Source organism: Dipodomys spectabilis, unplaced genomic scaffold, assembly GCF_019054845.1.
Source record: "Dipodomys spectabilis isolate Male_0828 unplaced genomic scaffold, ASM1905484v1 ptg000197l, whole genome shotgun sequence".
Lineage (NCBI taxonomy): Eukaryota > Metazoa > Chordata > Mammalia > Rodentia > Heteromyidae > Dipodomys > Dipodomys spectabilis.
Genome location: NW_024870874.1, coordinates 7,519,262 through 7,540,172, shown reverse-complemented (window position 1 = coordinate 7,540,172; position 20,911 = coordinate 7,519,262). Strand labels below are relative to the sequence as shown.

Here is a 20,911-nt window from a genome sequence, read left to right as displayed (position 1 = left end):
CTTCCTGTTAAGCCCCTTTTTGTCTGTTATCTAATCTTCAAAATAGAGAAGTAGGAATTAGCCTGTTCCACAGAAATGTCTGGCATGAGTAGAATCATTTTTCATAATTTATTAATTCAATTTATTAAGATCTCTTGCTTGGTGTGAATAGTCATAGTCTTATGAGGTACTCTAGGGCTGTAGGTCATTTCCAGATCTTCACTGGAATAATTTTTTAAAAAGCAGAGCTCGTTTGAGTACTTCTCAAGCAAAGTAGATTTTGCCTGTCTATTTTAGACATTTGGCAATGTCTAAATGATTGTTACACCTGAAATATGGTACTAGCATTTAGTCACTTAGGGGAATGCTACTAACATTTTACAATTCATAAGATAGCCCTCCCAAACCAAGAATTACCAACCTCAAAATATCAATAGCGCAAAACTTAAGAAACTGATCTAGTGTGAAAAAGGAAAAGACTTCCATACTAGATAATCACTAAGCAAGTAAAGATTATAAAGAATTTAGTCTATCTGTAGATTTTTAGTGTTTCAACTCACAGGACTTGTATTCTGTCATTTATGGCATAACTTCTAGTTAGATTATAACTAATTAAGTTGTACCTTGAAATTGGACATGTGCTTTTAGCACATCTAATTAAAACGAACATTCATTTATTTAGTGGTTTGGAATGAGTGATCAGGCTTGTTAGCTTGCCTCCCTGAATTCAATGCAGATTTTTTTTGCTTAATGTTCTTCAACTTTTTACAAACCACTTCTACAAGATATTATAGATGTGGCTAAGCATTGGTGGTATGCACCTGTAATCATAATGCTGAGGAAACAGAGACAGAGGATCTCAAATTTTGAACTAATTTATACTACATAGCAAGACCATGTCTCAAACAAAAAAGAGAGAGATACTGTAAGTAGTGAAAGCTTTATCTTCTCAATCACTTGCTACCTTAAAACCACAATGAAGGAGAAGATAATATAAGCCAGTATGTCACACATTCTAAACTATTCTTCCTCCCCAGGAACTAGATAGCATATTTTCATATACATTAGATATATCTGGAAAAGAAGACTATTTGAATTTAAATAACAAAATTTGTAGATACTTTGACAGAGATTTGAAGTCAGGAACTTGCTTGCTTTCCTGGTGCTTTACCACTTAAGGCATGCATCCAACCCCGCTATTTTCTGGGTATTTTGGAGATGAACTTCAATGATTTTTCTTTCCAGGCTGGCTTCAAACTGCAGTCCTTTGACCCCCAGTCTTCTGAGTAACTAGGATAAAAGTTCTGAACTACCCGGAGGTTGGGATATTCATGGTTTGAGGCTAGCTAGGAAAAAAATGTTTTTCAGACCCCATTTCAACCATTTAAAAACTTGGGCATTTAACATGCACTTGTCTACTCAGCTGTGCAGGAACTATAAAGAGGAAGTTCAAAGTCTGAGTTGGCCTGGGCATAAATGTGATGGTGAATTTGAAAATAATAAAAACGAAAAGGACTGGGATGTTAGATTGCCTACCAGCAAGGGCTCGGTATTAAGTTCAAACCTCATCACACACACACACAAGTGTACTCTTGAACTGGTACATTCAGCACTTAAAATTAGTGAGGTTTTTGTCTATACTAAGCTGCAACAGGTATTAACTCACTTCTACTAGTCTTGGTATTTTACTAAAGAATGCCTAGACCCGTTTTACACATCCAAATACCAGTTAAATTTAAACAGGCAATGTTTCTGGCAAAGCAGTTTGTTATATTCAGATTGGTCAACCTTTATATAGACATGCATATATGTATATATATGTATGCATATACATATATATGTATATAAATGTTTTATTGTTAAAAACTGTACAGAAGGGTTACAGTTACATGAGTAAGGTAATGAGTACATTTCCTATTAAATATTATTACTTCCTTTGTTTTTCCCCTACCATCTCTTCCCTCCCAACCTCCCCAACTCACACCCCCCACCCCTGGACCCGCTAAAGTTGTAAAGTTCATTTTCAACATAGTGTCTTGTACAATGGGTCAACCTGTATTCTTATTTAAGCATTTTGCTATTTCCCTTCCCCTCCCCAAAATGTACATACAAGAAAAATGTATATATAAGATGCAGGGCACTGGAATCAAATACAATGAAAACATGGATTATACCATGGGGGAAGAAACAAAAAAATCACATAATACATTATAAATACATTAAAAACAATAGCAAGAAAGAAAAGCCCACTTGTGTCCCTATCTTGGGGTTCATTTCACTTAACATCATCTTATATGGTCATATGTACATAGCTTTTGACTTTTTCTGCTTGTCCTAGATATATACTAGTTATTGCAAATAAGGAAAACCATGGGACCTATGTTTCTTTGGGCCTGGCTTACCTCACTTAATATAATTTTTTCCAAGTCTTTCCATTTCCTAACAAATGGGGTGATGTCATTCTTTCTGATGGCGGCAAAGAATTCCATTATATATGTATATATGTATATATAATATATATTATATATATTATTTATAATATACATATATTAAGAAAATGTGGTGCATATATATATATATATATGTACATACACCACATTTTCTTAATCCATTCATGTACTGAGGGGCATCTGGGTTGGTTCCATATCTTAGCTATGGTAAATAATGCTGCAATAAACATAGTTGTGCTGGTAGCTTTAGTATGGTCTTGTTTGTGATCATTTGGGTAGATGCCCAAATGTGGGATTTCTGGGTCATAGGGGAACTCTTATGTGGAGTCTTTTGAGGAACTTCCATACTGCTTTCCAAGGTGGTTGAACAAGTATATAGTCCCACCAACAATGCAGAAGGTTCCCTTTTGGCCACATCCCCACCCCCACCCCCGTCCCCAGCATTTGTTATTAGAGATTGGTCAACCTTGAAATAAGAGTTTCATAAAATGATGTGGCATTTTAATTTCAATAGATGTTTTATTACAATTGATAAACTAGGACACATAAACTAGTGCCCAAGGTTTTGATGTAATCATTGTGTGATTATTAACTGTTTGAATGTTATTGTCTGTTTTAATAAACAACAGAAACCCTGGGAAAAATGTTGCTTTCTTTCTCAGATTATAAATTTAGTTATAAATGTCACTAAAGCAGCTTCGTAGATTAAGTGCAATACTGGTTTACAGTATTAACTTGTTTTCCAGTGTTAAGTAAATGTTTGACATAATCTTTTGAAAACATAGAAGCCACAAGAACATTCTTTCAAAACACTTTTTAAGTAGCTAATTTAGGAAAGCATTACTAGAGCTAAAGGTGTGACTCAGTGATAGAATGCCTGCCTAACCAGTATGAGGCTCTGAGTTCAAACCTTAGTACTGAGAAAGAAAGAAAAAAGAGTTACTAGAAATTTCCCCCTTTTTCCTAGCCTCTTTAAGCTAATAATTAATATTTTTATCATAAAACGTCATTTAGCATACATACACATAGGCACACAAATACATAGAATTTTTAATTCAAAAATGATGTTGGGATATTGTCAGCACTTAATGAGTATATCTCTATTTAATAGTTATATAGAATTTATTAGTGCACTGTAATTAATTGAACCATTACTGTGTTGATAACATTTAGATCGTGTACAGTTTTTACATTTTTCTGTTACGTGTTGGTAAAGAATAGTGCTGGGGTACATAGCTTAGTGGCAAAGTGCTTGCTAGCAGGTGCAGTGCTCTGGGTTCGAGACCTAGTACTAGTAAAAAAATAATAATAATAAAAGGACACTGTCTCATGAGCCAGATTGCCAAGTTTTGATTCCCACCTTTATCATTCATTAGCTCAGTAATTTTAAAGTATTTTTCTTTTTAGTTTCGTTTTTATAACACGAATGTCATGTAAAAAAGGAAGGTTTTTTTTGTGCTTTAGCTACAGAGTAAGGCTATGAAATCATTTTTACTAACAGGATAATAATACTACTGCATACTAGTTCTATAGAAAGACTTCTAAAAGTAGAATTATTCAAAGAGCTTATGGATTTAAATAGTCCTCAAAGTTTTTTTCCCACTTTACACTGTAAACTGGATGAGGGAGCATCTATTTTAAAAATATTCTTGACATCTTTGTAGGCTTGGTGATTTTAGCAGTTTGATGGCTAAAAGTGGCCAAGTTAAGATTTGTTTTATTTTTGCAGTGCTAGGGATCAAACCATGGGCCTATGCAAGTGCTTCACCTCCGACCTGCATGCCTAGCCCAAGCATATAACATTTTTCTTTTTTTTTTTTCTTAGCTTTTTTTTTTTTTTTAATTTATTTTTTGGGTCCGGTCGTGAGGCCTGAACTCTGGGCCTGGGCGCTGTCCCTCAGCTCTTCAGCTCAAGGCTAGCACTCTACCACTTTGAGCTACAGCGCCACTTCTGGGTTTTTTCTTTTTGCTTATATGGTACTAAGGAATCGAACCCAGGGCCTCATGCATGCAAGGCAAGCGCTCTACCACTGAGCCACCTTCCCAGCCCAATAGTGAATAATATATTAAAATTAATCTCATTGTTGCAATGGGTCCACCTGTATCCCTAGTTAAACGATTTGTTTTTTCCCTTCCCCTCCACAAATTATACCAACATCAAATACAGTGAAAGCATGGGTTATACCATGGGGGAGGGACATACAAAGCAACGAAGAAATCATCTTATAAATATGTTAGAAACAATTGCATGAAAGAAAAAAAATTTGAATGCTTTGGAAAGCAGTATGGAGGTTCCTCAAAAGACTCCACATAGAGCTCCCCTATGACCCAGCAATCCCACTTTTGGGCATTTACCCAAATGATCACAAGCAAGACCACATTAAAGCTACCAGCATGACTATGTTTATTGCAGCATTATTTACCATAGCTAAGATATGGAACCAACCCAGATGCACCTCAGTAGATGAATGGATCAAGAAAATATGGTATATATACACAATGGAATTCTGTGCCTCCATCAGAAAGAATGACATTGCCCCATTTGTTAGGAAATGGAAAAACTTGGAAAAAATTATATTAAGTGAAGTAAGCCAGGCCCAAAGAAACATAGGTCCCATGGTTTCCCTTATTTGCAGTAACTAGTATATGTCTGAGTCAAGCAGAAAAGGTCAGATAAGTTGATGTTAGGGGAATGAACCCTAAAGTTTGTTTTTCAACATAACGATTTGTACATCTCATTGTTGCAATGGGTCCACCTATATCCCATTTAAACAATTTGTTTTTTCCCTTCTCCTCCACAAATTATACCAACATCAAATACAGTGAAAGCAGGGGTTATGCCGTGGGGGAGGGACATACAAAGCAACAAAGAAATCATCTTATATATATGTTAGAAACAATTGCATGACAGCAAAAACATTTGAATCTTGGGGTTCATTTCACCTAACATCAATTTATCTGACCTTTTCTGCTTGTCTCAGACATATCCTAATATACTAGTTATTGCAAATAAGGGAAACCATGGGACCTATGTTTCTTTGGGCCTGGCTTATTATGTGATTTTGTCTCTAAAATATTGCCGAAGAAAACCTTCAATATGTCATATAACAAATTACATCATCCTACATTACTGAAATAATGGCTTTCAAAATATAGGATTTTTTTCATTCTAGTATAAAATTTCCTAAAGAACCCACAAATTCAGGGAACTATTATAGTAGTATTATATAATATAAACTATTTAATAGCATATAATACATACTCCTGCATGTGACACATGAGTAATATACTATATGAGTAGTATATAATATGTTGTTTATAAATTACTTAACTTTAGTGCATTGTTCTCAGCAGTATAGTACTAACCGTAAGTTTTCAGTGAGAATACAAAAAAACAAAAGGGTATACTACTATATGAATATTTTTTCTCTCATTTGTCATTTTGTACATTATTCTATGTTTTTATATAAAATTGTGTAAATTTTCACTGTTAAAACTTAAAGAAAACTACCAGGTACCACTAACTCATGTCTATAATCCTAGCTACTCAAAAGGCTGAGATCTGAGGATTGTAGTCTAAACCAGCCTGGGCAGGAGAGTCAATGAGACTCTTCTCCAATTAACTACCTAAAAGCTGAAATGGCTCTGTGGTTCAAAGTGGTAGAGAACTAGCTTTGAGCACAAAAGCTCAGAGATAGTGCCCAAACCCCAGGATCGGCACAAAAAAATTGAAAATTATTTTGAGGTATTTTAGAATCAGAAGTTTATATTGTAAATTACTTATTTGTTTCATGATCTTAACAAGCCTGTGATTGTCAAGCTCCTTGATGCTGTCTTCTAAGAGAAATGGTAACTTTTTATTGGGTTCTGGGTATTATAAACATTTGTACAATTCTGTTTGCTTCCAAAAAATACTTAATTTCTTTCAACTGATAGAACAATATCTAGTCAGATATTGAGATGGCTCAAGGCTGGGTTTCAGGATTAGTCTGTTTTCCTTGTATTCCTTTAATGGGCTCATCTTAAATTAGGGCAGTTTACCTGAGTCATAAAATGTCAGTTTTATATTTCCTCAGTCTTACGGAAATCCTGAAAATCCTCTTTATAGCTGGTTTTAGCTTGGTTGTAGCCCATACCCTCAGCATGCATTTGTATAATGTTATCAAACATAAATATTTTGAAGACAAAAAGCTTAGCAGATCATTTCTCGGCAGGGTCAGTTTCTTTTATTCTCCGTTTTCCAGATTTTTAATCTTTGAAGCTTTTGGTGCTGTGTCAGCTCTGAACTCCAACTTATGGTTCTAGAATTGTGAGAATGCTTATTGGTACTACTTTCTACTGTTGCTTCCCAGGAACTGGCAGATATCTTCCAGAAAAATAAAATTGCCAAGACTGTATGGGATTTAATTCACAAATACTTCCTTTTTACCTAGGGTCTTGGCTTCTCAGGGTTTTCCTGATTTGGCTTTTCTTTATATTTTGTCATTGTAACAAAATATGTGAGGCAGAGTATATAGGGGAGAAAAGTTTTATATATCTCTTAGGGTTGTTTTTTGTTTTTTGGTTTGTTTTTTTTTTTTTTGGTCAGTCGTGGGGCTTGAACTCCGGGCCTGAGCGCTGTCCCTCAGCTCTTCAACTCAAGGCAAGTGCTCTACCACTTGAGCCACAGTACCACATTCGGTTTTCTGGTGGTTTATTGGAGTCAGACTTTCCTGCCTGGGCTAGCTTTTAACCACAGTCCTCAGATCTCAGCCTTCTGAGTAGCTAGGATTATAGGCATGAGCACCCAGCTATCTCTTAGCTATCTCTTAGTTTTGAAGGTTCAACTCTATGGCACCTCTGCATTAATTTTGTTCTACTGAGAACCAGTAAATGGCACATGGCAATGTATGAGGAATCACAACTCAAAGCAGGAAGCAAGACTAAGTGCAGCCAGCTCAAACTTATATAACAATTCTCATAAGAATTAATAGGAGTCAACTTGGAGGAAAGAGGAGGAGAGCGGGGGGGAAACTGGGTGAAAATGAGGGAGCGAGTGACACTGTTCAAAAGCAATGTACTCAATACCTGACATGTAACTGTAACACCTTTACAATTAAAAAAAAAAAAAGAATAGAAATCCCCTGAGAATACTTTGATCGTGTTGATCATAACCCTCACCCCATCTCTAAAAGTTCTGCACAATCTCCTGTCCTAGTACACATTGCAATTTCAACATTAGAAAATTTGGTGGACACCCACGCAATATATAAGCCATACTGGCCTTTGAATGTATTTGCATTTTATCAGCATTTCTAGCTTTTCTCAGAGCTGATGTAATAAAACTACTCTCCTTAGCTGAAGGTTAAATTACCAATTCTTAACATTTTATTGTTGCCAGAACTTTCATCGTACTTGCTTCAAAAATCTCTTGCATTTTAAGATGATTGTTGTAAATGACAAAAACTTGAGTATATAATACAGAAATGTACATAAAAATATGTATACAAAGGCAGTTTATGGTTAGTACAGAGAAATGCATTATTTTGAAAGTACTTTTTATTCCTGTCAAGTTCAGTGGTTTATTTCTTCTTTTCTTTGTATGCCCTCTAGTGGAAGTTTTGTTGAAACGAAATAACTGAAAAATAAGACCTGGCTCTGAATAATCCCCTACAAAAAGCATTTTAATTACATTCTTTAATGTACATAACCTATTTTTAAGCCAACTGTTAACTAAAAATTTTAAGGAGGCCTGAAGAAAATGAAAAAAAACTCCTTAATATCACTAGTAAATTCAACTGCGTTTTATTAAAGTACTTAATATATTTTAAGCACTTAGAAAAAGGAAGAATTAAATCCATGCTGCAAGAATTTGTCAATTAGTAGAACAGATGACTAGACTAGAGTAGTATACAGCAGTGTAAGGCAAATGGTAGTAGAAAGTGTCTCTAGGAGCCAGATACTGCTGGCTTTAGAGTGTAATTCTACCTACTCAGGGCTGAGATCTGGAGGATTTCCATTTGAGGCCAGCAGACAGAAAAGTTCACCAGAGTCTATCTTCAAAATAAGCAGGGTTGGAAGCATGGCTTATAACAGTAGCATGCCAGCCTAGCAAGTCTGAGACCCTGAGTTTAATCCTCAGTACTATCAAAAAGGAAAAGGAAAATGACTATAGCAATATACAGTAGGAAAACGTAACTAAGAAATGGATAAATGTGACCTCTTATCTATGACCCTGCTTTCAGACTTGGTTTGCTTAAAAGATTTTTCTATTCCTCTCACTCTAGACTTATATTTGTGTTCATTTAGGCAACACATAGTTGGGTCTTGTTTTTGAATCTAAGCTTTCTATTATTTCTGTCTGCATCCTCACCAACATTTGTTATTAATTTGATGATTTTTATTCTGACTGGGGTGAGATAGAATTTGCATTCCTTTATGTTTAATATATTGAGAACTTCATGTATTTATGAACCATTGATATTTCTTTTGAGAACTGTTCAATTCACTTGCCCATTTATTAATTTGACTATTTGTTCTTATGCTAGTTTTTTGAGGTCCTCATATTAAAGGATAAAGGATATTCATTTGAATAGTTGGCAAATACTTTATTCCCATTCTTTGTTCTGGCAATTGTTTTGTTAAGTGGAAACTTTCTTTTTTGGGGGGGGCCCAGTCATGGGGCCTGAACTCTGGGCCTGGGCTCTGTCCCTCAGCTTTTTACCTCAAGCTAGCGCTCTACTACTTGAGCCACAGCGCCATTTCCAGCCTTTTTTTTTCTGCTTATGTGGTGCTGAGGAATCGAACCCATGGCCTCATGCATGCAAGGCAAGCACTCTACCACTCAGCCACCTTCCCAGCCCCCAAAGCCACCTTCCCAGCCCCATGAGTGTAAACTTTCTAATCTGATGTAGTACCATCTGTCAATTTTTGGTTTTGATTCTAGGCAGTTGGAGTCTTATTCTGAAAATGATTACCTGTGCGTCTAACTTTGAGAGTTTTCCTGTAGTATATTTTTAAAGTTTTAGATCTTACTTTGAGTCCTTTGATACATTTGTAGTTGATTTTTATGCAGGTTTACTAATAGGAGTCAAGTTTCTTTCTCCTGCAGGCAAACTATTTGCTGAAAAGACTGCCTTTTCTCTCCAGTTTATGTTTTTGGCTCCCTTGTCAAAACTTAGATGGCTTATAGCTGTCTATATTTACTCCTGGGTATTCTACTCTGTTTCATTGATACTCAGGTCTGATTTATGCTGGTATCAAGTTTTTGTAGTGTTTTTGTTTTTTGTTTTTACTGTGGCTCAGTAGTATAATTTGAAGTCTGGTATTGTAATACATCCAGCAATGTTCCTTGTGCATTACATTACTTTTGCTATTCAGGATATTTTATACGATTTTACATAAATTTTGGATTTTGTTCTATTTCATTGAAGGATTACATTGGAATTGCACTGGAAATGTAGATTGCTTTGACAATGTTAATTCTTGCAATTGAATATCATAGGAGGTCTTTCCACCTTCTGGTATTTTCTTTTAATTTTTTTTCTTCCAGGTTTTATAGTTTCATAGTAGAAGTCTTTCACTTCCTTAGTTAATACTTACATATTTCATTGTTTTTGAGGCTACTTTGAATGGGATTATCCATTATTTTTCCAAATTCTTGTTCACCTTGTTATTTACTGATTTATAGAAAACCTAGTTTTTTGTGTTAATTTTTTTATCCTCCTATATGTCTGAAGGTATTGACTAGATCTGGAAGTTTTTTGGTGGAGTTCATTGAATCTGTTAAATTTAAGATCATATCTGCAAATATGGACAATTTGACTTTTTTCTTCCTCTTCTGAAGCACATTTCTTTCTCCCATCTTATTGCTCTGACTAGGAAGTCTTATACTTATTGAATATGAATGATGGGGAAAGTGGACACCCTTGTCTAGTTCCTTAGGGGAAATGATTTCAGTTTATCTCCATTTAAAACGAACTTGGCCAAAGATCTGTCATTTATAGTCTTTACTAAGTTCAGATATGTTTACTGTATTCCTAGTTTCTCCCAAGCTGTTGTCATGGAAGGATGCTGAATTTTATGGAAGGCCCTTTCTGCATTGAGATGATCATGTGGTTTTTGTTCTTGATTCTATTTATGCTCTGTTTTTTGATTTATATATATTGAACACTTTTTGCACCTCTGAGATAAAACCATCTTGGTCATGACATATGATCTGTTTTGTGTGTGTGTCTGTCATTACTAGGGCATTTAACTCAGGGCCTATGCTATTGCTCAGCTTTTCACTCATGACTGACACTCTATTGCTCAATACAGTCTTCCAGCTGACATTTGGCTGGTTAATTGGCAATTGAGTCTCAGACTTTTCCACCGAGGCTATCTTTGAACCACAATCCTTAGATTTCAGACTCCTGAGTAACTAAGATTACAGGTCTGAGCCACACTGGCCTTCAGCATAAGATCTGCTTAAGTATTGTTGATTTAAGTTTGTGAGAATTGTATTGAGAATGTTTACACAATGTTCTCTTTGTTGTGTATCTGTATAATAATTAGAATGAGTCCAATAGTATCCCTTCCCTTTTTATTTCATGGAAGCATTTGAAGGAGTATTGATGTTCTTCTTCAAAGATCTGATAGAACTAGACAGTGAATCCATCTAGGCATGGGTGTTTCTTGTGGGGGAGACTACCAATTACTTCAATCTCATTGCTTGCAATAGATCTGTTTACATGTTTATATACTCTTGGTATAATTCATTTTTTCTAGTTTCTCATTTATTTAAGCATAGGTTGTTCAAAGTATTTCCCTATAATGCTTTCGATTTTATTTTTATTTCTTGTGATAATTCCTTTTTCACTTCTCATTTTCATCTCTTTCCTCATCTTTTATCAAATTAGCTAGGAGCTTATTAGTCTTCTAAGAGCCAATTTTTTATTTCTTCATGTAGTTTTTTTTAAATCTCCTTTTCATTAATTTCTACCTTTTTTTTTTTTTTTTGGTTTGTCATGGAGCTGAACTCTGGGCCTGGATGATGTCCCTCAGCTCTTCAGCCCAAGGTTAGGGCTCTACCACTTGAGCCACAGCACCACTTACGATTTTCTGGTGTTTAATTAGAGATAAGAGTCTCATGGACTTTCCTGCCTAGGCTGGCTTTGAACTGGGCTCCTCAGATATCAGCCTCCTGAGTACTTAGGATTACAGGTGTAAACCATGGGCGCCCGGCTAATTTCTGCTTTTTTTATGGTCTGTTAATGATCGATTTGGCTTGTTGTTTTCCTAGAAGTCTGAGTGCCTCATGTTTGAAAGCTCGCTCTCTCTTTTTTTTTGTATAGGAACTCATAGCTATAAATTTTTTTCTTAGCACGGCCTTTACTATTACATGCTGGAGCTATCAGTGCATATTGAAAGATATGTTGTGTTTTACACTTATTTTGTTTTTAATGATACTTGCTTCGTTATTTTTCTTTTTTTAAATAAGTTTTTTACTGTGAAAATACTGTACAGAGGGACTACAATCACATGAGCAAGGTAATGAGTATGAGTACATTTCTTATCAAGCATTGTTGCCTCCTCCTCTGGTTTTCCCCTACCATCCCTTCTCTCCCACCTCCGCAACAAAATTCTCCCCTGCCCCCACCCCACCCCAAGCCTGAATTATAAAATTCGTTTTTTGACATAGCGTTTTGTACATCTTACTGTTGAAATGGGTCAACATGTAGCCCTATTTAAACAATTTGTTTTTTCCCTTCCACTCCCCAAATTATGCCAACATCAAAAACAGTGGAAACGGGTTATACCATGGGGGAAGGACATACAAAGCAACAAAGAAATCATCTTATAAATACGTTAGAAACAATAGCTAGAAAAAAAGAAACACTTGTGTCCTTATCTTGGGGTTCATTTCTCTTAACATCATCTTATCTGATCTTTTCTGCTTGTCTCAAATATATACTAGTTATTGCAAATAAGGGAACCTATGGGACCTATATTTCTTTGGGCCTGGCTTACTTCATTTAATATAATTTTTTCCAAGCCTTTCCATTTCCTAACAAATGGGGCAATGCCATTCTCTCTGATGGAGGCATAGAATTCCATTGTGTATAAATACCACATTTTCTTGATCTATTCATCTACTGAGGGGCATCTGGGTTGGTTCCATATCTTAGCTATTATAAGTAATGCTATTATAAACATAGTCGTGCTGGTAGTTTTAGTGTGGTCTTGTTTGTGATCATTTGGGTAAATGCCCAAAAGTGGGATTGCTGGGTCATAGGGGAGCTCTATGTGGAGTCTTTTGAGGAACCTCCATACTACTTTCCAAAGTGGTTGAACAAGTTTACACTCCCACAAACAATGCAGTAGGGTTCCCTTCTGTCCACATACCCTCCAGCATCTGTTGTTATTAAAATTTTTGATTATAGCCATTCTAACTAGGGTGAGGTGGTATCTCAGTGTTGTTTTGATTTTCATTTCTTTTATGGCTAGGGAGGTTGAGCATTTCTTCATGTGTCTATTGACCATCCTTCTTTCCTTTTCAGAGAAGTTTCTCTTTAAGTCTTTAGCCTACTTATTTATTGGGCAGTTGTTTATTTGAAGATTTGTTGTTGGGGGATTTAATTTTTTGAGTTCCAGGTATATTTTAGATATGAGACCCTTGTCTGTTGTATGGCTAGTGAAGATCTTCTCCTAATCAGTAGGCTTTCTATTGATCTTGCTAGCTATATCCTTTGCCATGCAGAAGCTCTGCAACTTCATGCAATCCCATTTGTCTAACCTTTCTTTGATTTGTTGTGTTTTTGGGTCTCTATTAAGAAAATTTTGGCCTGTGCCAAGGAGACCTAGGGTTTCTTCTATTCCATCTTGTAATGTTTTCAGAGTGTCTGCTGTGACTCTGAGGTCTTTGGTCCATTTGGAGTTGATTCTGGTACAGGGTGATATATAAGGATCTAGCTTTAGTTTTCTACAAGTGATTAACCTATTTTGTCTGCACCATTTACTGAAGAGGCTGTCTTTCTTCCATTCTATTCTTTTAGCTCCCTTATCAAAGATTAGGTAGCTATAGGTCTGTAGGTTCATTTCTGGGTTTTCAATTCTATTCCATTGGTCCTGAGGTCTCTTCTTGTGCCAGTACCAAGCTTTTTTCTATTACTATGGCTTTATAGTAGAGTTTGAAATTTGGTATTGATATTCCTCTAGCACTGTTCTTTCTGTTAAGGATCACTTTTGCTATTCGGGGTCTTTTATTGTTCCATATGAATTTTTGGAATGCCTTTTCTATTTTCTTGAGGAATGAGGTTGCAATATTGATAGGTATCGCATTGAATTTGTAGATAGCCTTGGGAAGTATTGCCATTTTCACGATGTTGATCCTTCCAATCCAGGAGCATGGGAGGTTTTTCCACTTTCTAAGTTCTGTTTTGATTTCCTTTTTCAGGTTTTTAAAAGTTTTCATCATAGAGGGCCTTCACTTCTTTGATTAAGTTAATTCTTAGGTATTTTATTTTTTGTGGAGCTATTGCAAATGGAGTTGCTTTCCTGATTTCAGCTCCACTCTTCTCATTGTTGGCATACAGAAAAGCCATTGATTTTTGAGGGTTAATTTTATACCCTGCTACATTGCCAAAGTTTTGAATCAGCTTGAGTAATTTGGGAGTGGATTCCGTGGGATTCTTTAAATACAAGATCGTGTCATCTGCAAAGTGGGAGAGTTTTACTTCATCTTTCCCTATTTGGATCTCCTTTATGTTTGCATCTTGTCTTATTGCTGTAGTTAGGCATTCTAATACTAAATTGAAGAGAAGTAGAGAGAATGCACATCCTTTTCTCGTTCCTGAATTTAGATGAAATGGCTTTAACTTTTTGCCATTAAGTATAATACTGGCTGTAGGTTTGTCATACACAGCTTTTATTATATTAAGGAATGTTCCATGAATTCCTAGTTTTCCCAGAGCCTTCATCATAAAGGGGTATTAGATCTTGTCAAATGCTTTTTCTGTATCTATTGAGTTAATCATGTGATTCTTATCTTTTTTACTTAAAAATGCTAAATAGTTTAAAAAGTCAGGCAAAGAATACATTTTATTTTTGACAATGTCAGCCCTACCTCACTGCCTCCCAGTTTTTCCCTCCCATCCCACTCATAACGTGTATAGTTCATTTTCAACAGAGTGTCCAATGAGCACCATTTCTGTATTTGTTTATACTTTGTCCCTGCATTTCCCAAGTAGGATTATTCTTTCTTTATTTTCCTGAGTTTGATTTTCTTCTTCAGTGATTAGGATTCTGTTAAGTATTGTTTGTAGTATTGATTTAGTAGTCAGAAATTCTTTTACCTTTATTTATCAAGGAAGGTTTTATTATTTTCGGGTATAAAGAATACACTATGTAGCACTAATGTAGCTTCACTAGGTACACTAATAAATATAACAGGTATTATACATACAAATGTATAATATATTTATGATATATCCCTGGGGGTGCAAGAGGCTATTTAACCCTTGAATTCAGTCTGGGTAGAAGGGCTCTGTCCCTCAGCATTTAGCACCCAGAGCCAAGGGTCAGGCCCTGGACATTGAGTACTTTGCATGCTTCAGGCTCAAGGCTTCATTGTTGGCCTGGCTTAAGGCAATAAGATTCTCTCCTGGCCCAAAGGCTGAAACAGTGTGCAGATGCCATACTCGGGCCTTCTAACAGTGCTCAGCAGGGGTTCTTAAGGCTCCTTTACTTGTAGGCAAATGGAAAAGCTTCCTTTGGCATCTTAGCTGCCTCTCATGGCACTTTTGCTATGGTCATGAGTCACCCTTGTACTTCTCTACTGGCAAATACAACAGTCTCCTATGCCAATGCCGCTGTTGTTTGGCTCCACAGAAAATCCGAAGCATCCATCACTCAGACCTGCTACAGTCCCCAAGCAAACACATCTGAAGCCTTAAGCTGACAGTGTAGCTACCCCCATTTTAAACACTACTAATATTAAATGGAATAAACAGGAATAAGGAATAAATTTGCTATAATAAAAGGAGAGTTAATAAAAATGTAACAAGTAAGCTGGGCACTGGTGTCTTATATCTGTAATCCTAGCTACTCCAGAGGCTGAGATCTGAGGATTGCAGTTTGAAGCCAGCCTGGACAGCCCAAAAAAGCTGGAAGTAGACCTATGGCTCAAGTGGTAGGATATTAACCTTGAAAACAGCTTAAAGATGGCACCCAGACTCTTGAGTTCAAAACCTAGTACTCATTCTCTCTCCTCTGTCTCTCTCCTCTCTCTCTCTTCATTCTCTCTTCTCTCTCTCTTCTCTCTCCTCTCTCTCTCTCTCTCTCTCTCTCTCTCTCTCTCTCTCTCTTTTTCTCTCTCTCTCACACACACACACACACACACACACAGTATAACAAGCATAAATTTCTATATACTAGATCTCATGGCTGCTAAATTCACAAGCCAAAATTCAGGAAGCGGCTGATTAAAATGCTACTGTAGCAAGAAATTTTAACATAAATCTCTTGGCAAAATGAGTATGTATAAACTAAGTAGGAATATAAGTGTATTAATAATGTAATTAATATGTCTGTTTATATAATGAAAGAAAACATTGCCAAAATTTAATGTAAACTTTATAAGTTATAGAAATTACTATGGGTATTAGGTGTTGGACAAAAATAATGATTATTATCCTTAAGGAATTTGCAGTCAAATTGGAAAACACTAGATAAATTAAACAAAATATATTTTGGCATGATAGCAAGGTATGATACCATAAAAGAGAGAATTTCTGTCCTAAGATTTTGTAGCACCTCAAAGAATTTGGAGGTATATTTTGTTGGTTTCTAAAATCATCCTCAGAGGTAGATTAGATTAGCCTTTTGAAGTGAAAAATGAAAAGCCATTTCAGCCAGAATATACTCTGAAGATAGGATGCCCTGAAGAATGAAAATTTGTAGTTCATTACCTAAAGATGTAAGACAATTATTGAGTTGGAGTATATTTGCAGATGTTAAAGTAATAGTGAATTTTATAGTTGCAATCTTGAAGTTTGTAATCTTGAAATTATTAAATGTGAATTATCAAAATAAGGTTCACAAATGTGAAGGAAACCCCTAGTCAAGCAGTAAGACATATATGAAGTGATGAGAACCTAAACACACTTAACAAGGAAAGAGATAGAGTAGACTTAAATAATGGAGAGACAGTAAAATTGACAAGCATGCTGACCTGAAACAGAAATCCACTTCTTGATGCCATTCATTACTAATTTCCAATGTATCATGGTAAATTTTTAGATAAACACATAAAGAAGCTTGCATTAAGTTAGCAATTTTGTTTGTTTCTTCACTAGAGGGTGCTATGTAAGCATTCAGTAATTTGACAGTTATTTGCTGGAAGTTTGGATTCTTAAATTACCTACTTTACTGAAAGCTTTTACTTCTTATTTTTGTGGATGGTTAAGGTCATGAAATTGAATAGTTGCTAAAAGTGGTATTAACACAAATGTTTCTTTTCTCCTCACTAGGAGACGTATGACACCAATCATGTATGCTTCTCGGTATGGTCACACTCAGGTTGTTGTACTCCTTGTTGCTCACGGAGCAGAAGTTAACGCCCAGGATGAAAATGGTTATACTGTAAGAAACATTTTTACTTTCCTTTTTATTTCTAGAACATGTAAAAAAAAAAAAAAAAAAGTTGGAATTTTTGTTTGATTTTTTTTTTTTTTTTTGGTATATGGGGGGCTTCGTTTTGTTTTCTTGTGTTGTGCTTGTACTGGGGCTTGAACTCATAGCCTGAGCCACAGCTCTACTTCTGTCTTTTTCTGGTTAACTGGATAAGAATCTCACAGACTATCCTCATATCTTGAGTAGCTAGAATTATAGACATGAGCCACCAGCACCCCACTTTGTTTGGTTATTATTTTTAAAAAGAGACTTAAGACGTAATAATTTAAGAATGGCTGAAATATACTACTATTTGAACACTAACAGCTGAAAGATTTTTTTTTAATTATTTGACTCTTTTAGTCAATAAACATATAGCCTGGGTTATAGAACACAAATAAGAAAATATTTCAGTGACACATGGTTTATTTTGTTGCAAGCATCACTTAACTCTGTAAAACATTGGTTTTATGAAATCTGTGAGCACTGCAATCTGCTTTGCAGTTACGATCTTGGAAATATGTTGACGTTATATTGTGAAATAAAGAGATTAAATAATCTCATTAATGTTGTTTTTATTCTGTTATAAATGCTGTAGAGATCTTTCTAATCAGTCTGTATACTCCTTTAAATTTTTCTTTTTCCCCACTCACAGGCTTTAACATGGGCAGCACGTCAGGGTCATAAAAATGTAATTTTAAAGTTGCTTGAACTTGGAGCTAATAAAATGCTACAGACCAAAGATGGAAGAACACCAAGTGAGATTGCAAAAAGAAATAAACATCTTGAGGTATCAATTGATATATCACTAAATATGTTTGTCACATTATCATGTATAAAACAGTTATTTTGTTAGAATTCACAAACATAATGATAGCATTTGGGGTAATTATTACATATTTAAAATCTGTTTTCTTCTCACAACTGATCATGAAACCTTTATTTTGCTAATTAATTCTTCCAGGTCAGAAGCATTAATAATAATGCAGTTTAATATGAGAAGATAATAAAGTCTGTTCTTAGAAATTACATGTTAATGTACTATTTTAATAGATGAATTTTTCATATTGTTTCATATTTTTAAAAGTTAACATGTATTGAGAAAGCTGATAAAATGTCAACATTTGAACAAGATTTGAACACATTAAAATGCTGTTTTGTGATTTTAGTAAATATGAAATTTTTAAATTGTTTGCCGAGCACTGGTGGCTCACACCTGTAATCCTAGCTACTCAGGACGTTGAGATCTGAGGATTGTGGTTCCAAGCCAAGCTGGGCAGGCAAGTCCGTGAGACTCTGATCTCCAATAAACCACCAGAAAATCAGAAGTGGCGCTGTGCCTCAAGTGGTAGAGCACTAGCCTTGAGCAGAAGAGCTGAAGGACAGCCCCCAGGCCCAGAGTTCAAGGCCCAGAGTTCAAGCCCCACTACTGACAAAAAAATAAAAATTGTTTGAGCAATATTTATTCCTCTACTTGTGTGAATGTATATAATAACTTGGGTTATGATCTTCTGTAATTCAGATTTTTAAACTCAGTAATATTATTGTATATTAAATACTCCATTGGTATAAACTTTTGGCTTGAACATTAAAGTTTTAGCCAGAGGTCTATAATTTCTAAACAAGCATTAGATATGGTATAATTATAAAATTAAGTTACTAGGTTCGAGTTTAAAACATTGAGTTTCTTCATTTTAAAGTATATAAGAACCCGGCGGGCCAGGTACTGGTGGCTCATGCCTGTAATCCTAGCTACTCAGGAGGCTGAGATCTGAGGATCATGGTTCAAAGGCAGCCCGGGCAGGAAAGTCTGTGAAACTCTATCTCCAATAAACCACCAGAAAACGGGAAGTGGCGCTGTAGCTCAAGTGGTAGAGCACTAACCTTGAGCTGAATAGCTGAGGGACAGCATTCAGGCCCAGAGTTCAAGCCTCAGGACTGACCAAAAAAAAAAAAAAAAGAACTGGAGGTTTATCACATAATCATTAGGCCATGCCCCTTGAACTGAACATAAGATAACTCGCTCTAAATTTTCAACCATCTGCTAAATATGTCTACCATGTTCCAAATAAAATCAGCATTTCTAAAAGTATTTTAAAGGAGATGCTAATTGCTAACATCTTCAAAAGGAAGTTGAAAGTTTTGCTTCTAAGATTTGAAAACTCAAAACTAAGAACTACTTTACTGCATTATTGAATTTGGGGTAGATGACACCTAATTTTAAATAATAAAAAAATGTGAATAGCAAAAGATATCATTTTTTTTCTCTTTTTTTATTTTTTTTTTATTGTAAAAATACCATAGAGGGGTTACAATTACATGGGCAAGATAATGAGTACATTTCTTATCAAGCATTGTAGCTTCCTCCTTTGTTTCCCCTTCCTACCCAAAATATCATTTCTTAAAATCTATTTTGACAGATTAAATGACATAGCCTTGATTTCTTAAGCAGTGAGATAGTGAAAAAGGAATTTTACCACATTACTTTGAAGTACACAGTTGGGATGTGTATACATTTAATCATGCTTACTACTTACCTCCTGCTTAGAAATATTCCTTATCTTTCTAAATCATTTGTTAGAGTGGTATTTCACTTTTATGTTATATATTATTGAAATTATTATAATTAATGTCTTTCATTCATTTTTGCTATTTTGAATTGGATGTATGTTTCTCTTTTCTGATTGGTCAAGGAAGCATTTATAAAAGTTTTCTCAGGGTAGTAAATTGTCAAAGCTTGTCTCACCTGTTTAGGTTTCTTTAAATGTAAGTGATAATATATAGTAATGTTAATTATATTTGAATTATTTGTGAACATTTTTTCAGATCTTCAGCTTTCTTTCTTTGACTTTAAATCCACTGGAAGGAAAACTTCAACAATTAACTAAAGAAGAAACGCTTTGTAAGCTATTGGCAGCTGATTCTGATAAAGAAAAAGATCATATATTTAGGTAACATATTTTAGTTCCAGTGAAAATTTCTATAAAAATGTATATGTTATAAATTTGGCAACTTAGATTATGTGGTGTTTTTAACTTTCACAAGCATTTTTAAATATTCAGAAACATCTAGATTTTAGTTGCTCTGTTAATCTGGAATTTTACAAAAATATTAATTTGTTTATACCAGCACTAAATTTTAAACCTTTACTAGATATCAAATTTTATTTTTGAACATTGAAGATTATGGTAGTGTAGAAAGTAAAGTTTAAGAAAAAAATCTTGGGCTGGAAAGATGGCTCCGTGGTAGAACACTTGCTTTGCATGCATGAGGCCCTGAGTTCGATTCCTCAACACCACATAAGCAAAAAGAAAAAAAGCCGGAAGTGGCGCTGTGGCTCAAGTGGTAGAGTACTAGCCTTGAGCTGAAGAGCTGAGGGACAGCACCCAGGCCCAGAGTTCTGACCCCATGACCAGACCCAAAAAAAAAAAGAAAAAAGAAAAAAAAATCTTCTCTGAACAATTGTTGTTTAGCACATGACTATAAACTGTTTGCCTCCTGACACATTTAATGTTTTTACTTATTACAATTAAAGAGATTTAATGATGATATTTATTGATGAATATTTTTATTTTTTGGTAAGATGGACTAAATTTTACTACCACTACTTTCTCTCTTTTTTTGGTGTTTGCTTTGTGTTTGAGAGTAACTTGGTAACATAGTATTTACAACAAGTATTATGAAGCCTTGGGTTTGACCCATTATATGACAAAAAAACCTTACTTGTTTTTTTGACACAGCAATACTCCTGGTATGTAAATTTACAAATTGTACATAGACTTATTTTAATTCATTCTTAATCTCATTTTCTCTGTGAAATCTAACTATGTGTACATGTTATTTACATATGT

The 20,911-nt window shown here is 35.1% G+C and overlaps 1 protein-coding gene across 1 annotated transcript in view; it reads left to right on the top strand.

The window, feature by feature from the left end:
* Positions 1–20,911, top strand: part of Asz1 (ankyrin repeat, SAM and basic leucine zipper domain containing 1) — a 43,710-nt gene that overhangs the window by 6,931 nt on the left and 15,868 nt on the right. The window contains exons 5-7 of the mRNA XM_042696031.1: positions 16,919–17,030; positions 17,716–17,850; positions 19,887–20,011. Of these exons, the coding sequence (XP_042551965.1) occupies positions 16,919–17,030; positions 17,716–17,850; positions 19,887–20,011 (372 nt within the window). The remainder of the gene's footprint in view (positions 1–16,918; positions 17,031–17,715; positions 17,851–19,886; positions 20,012–20,911) is intronic.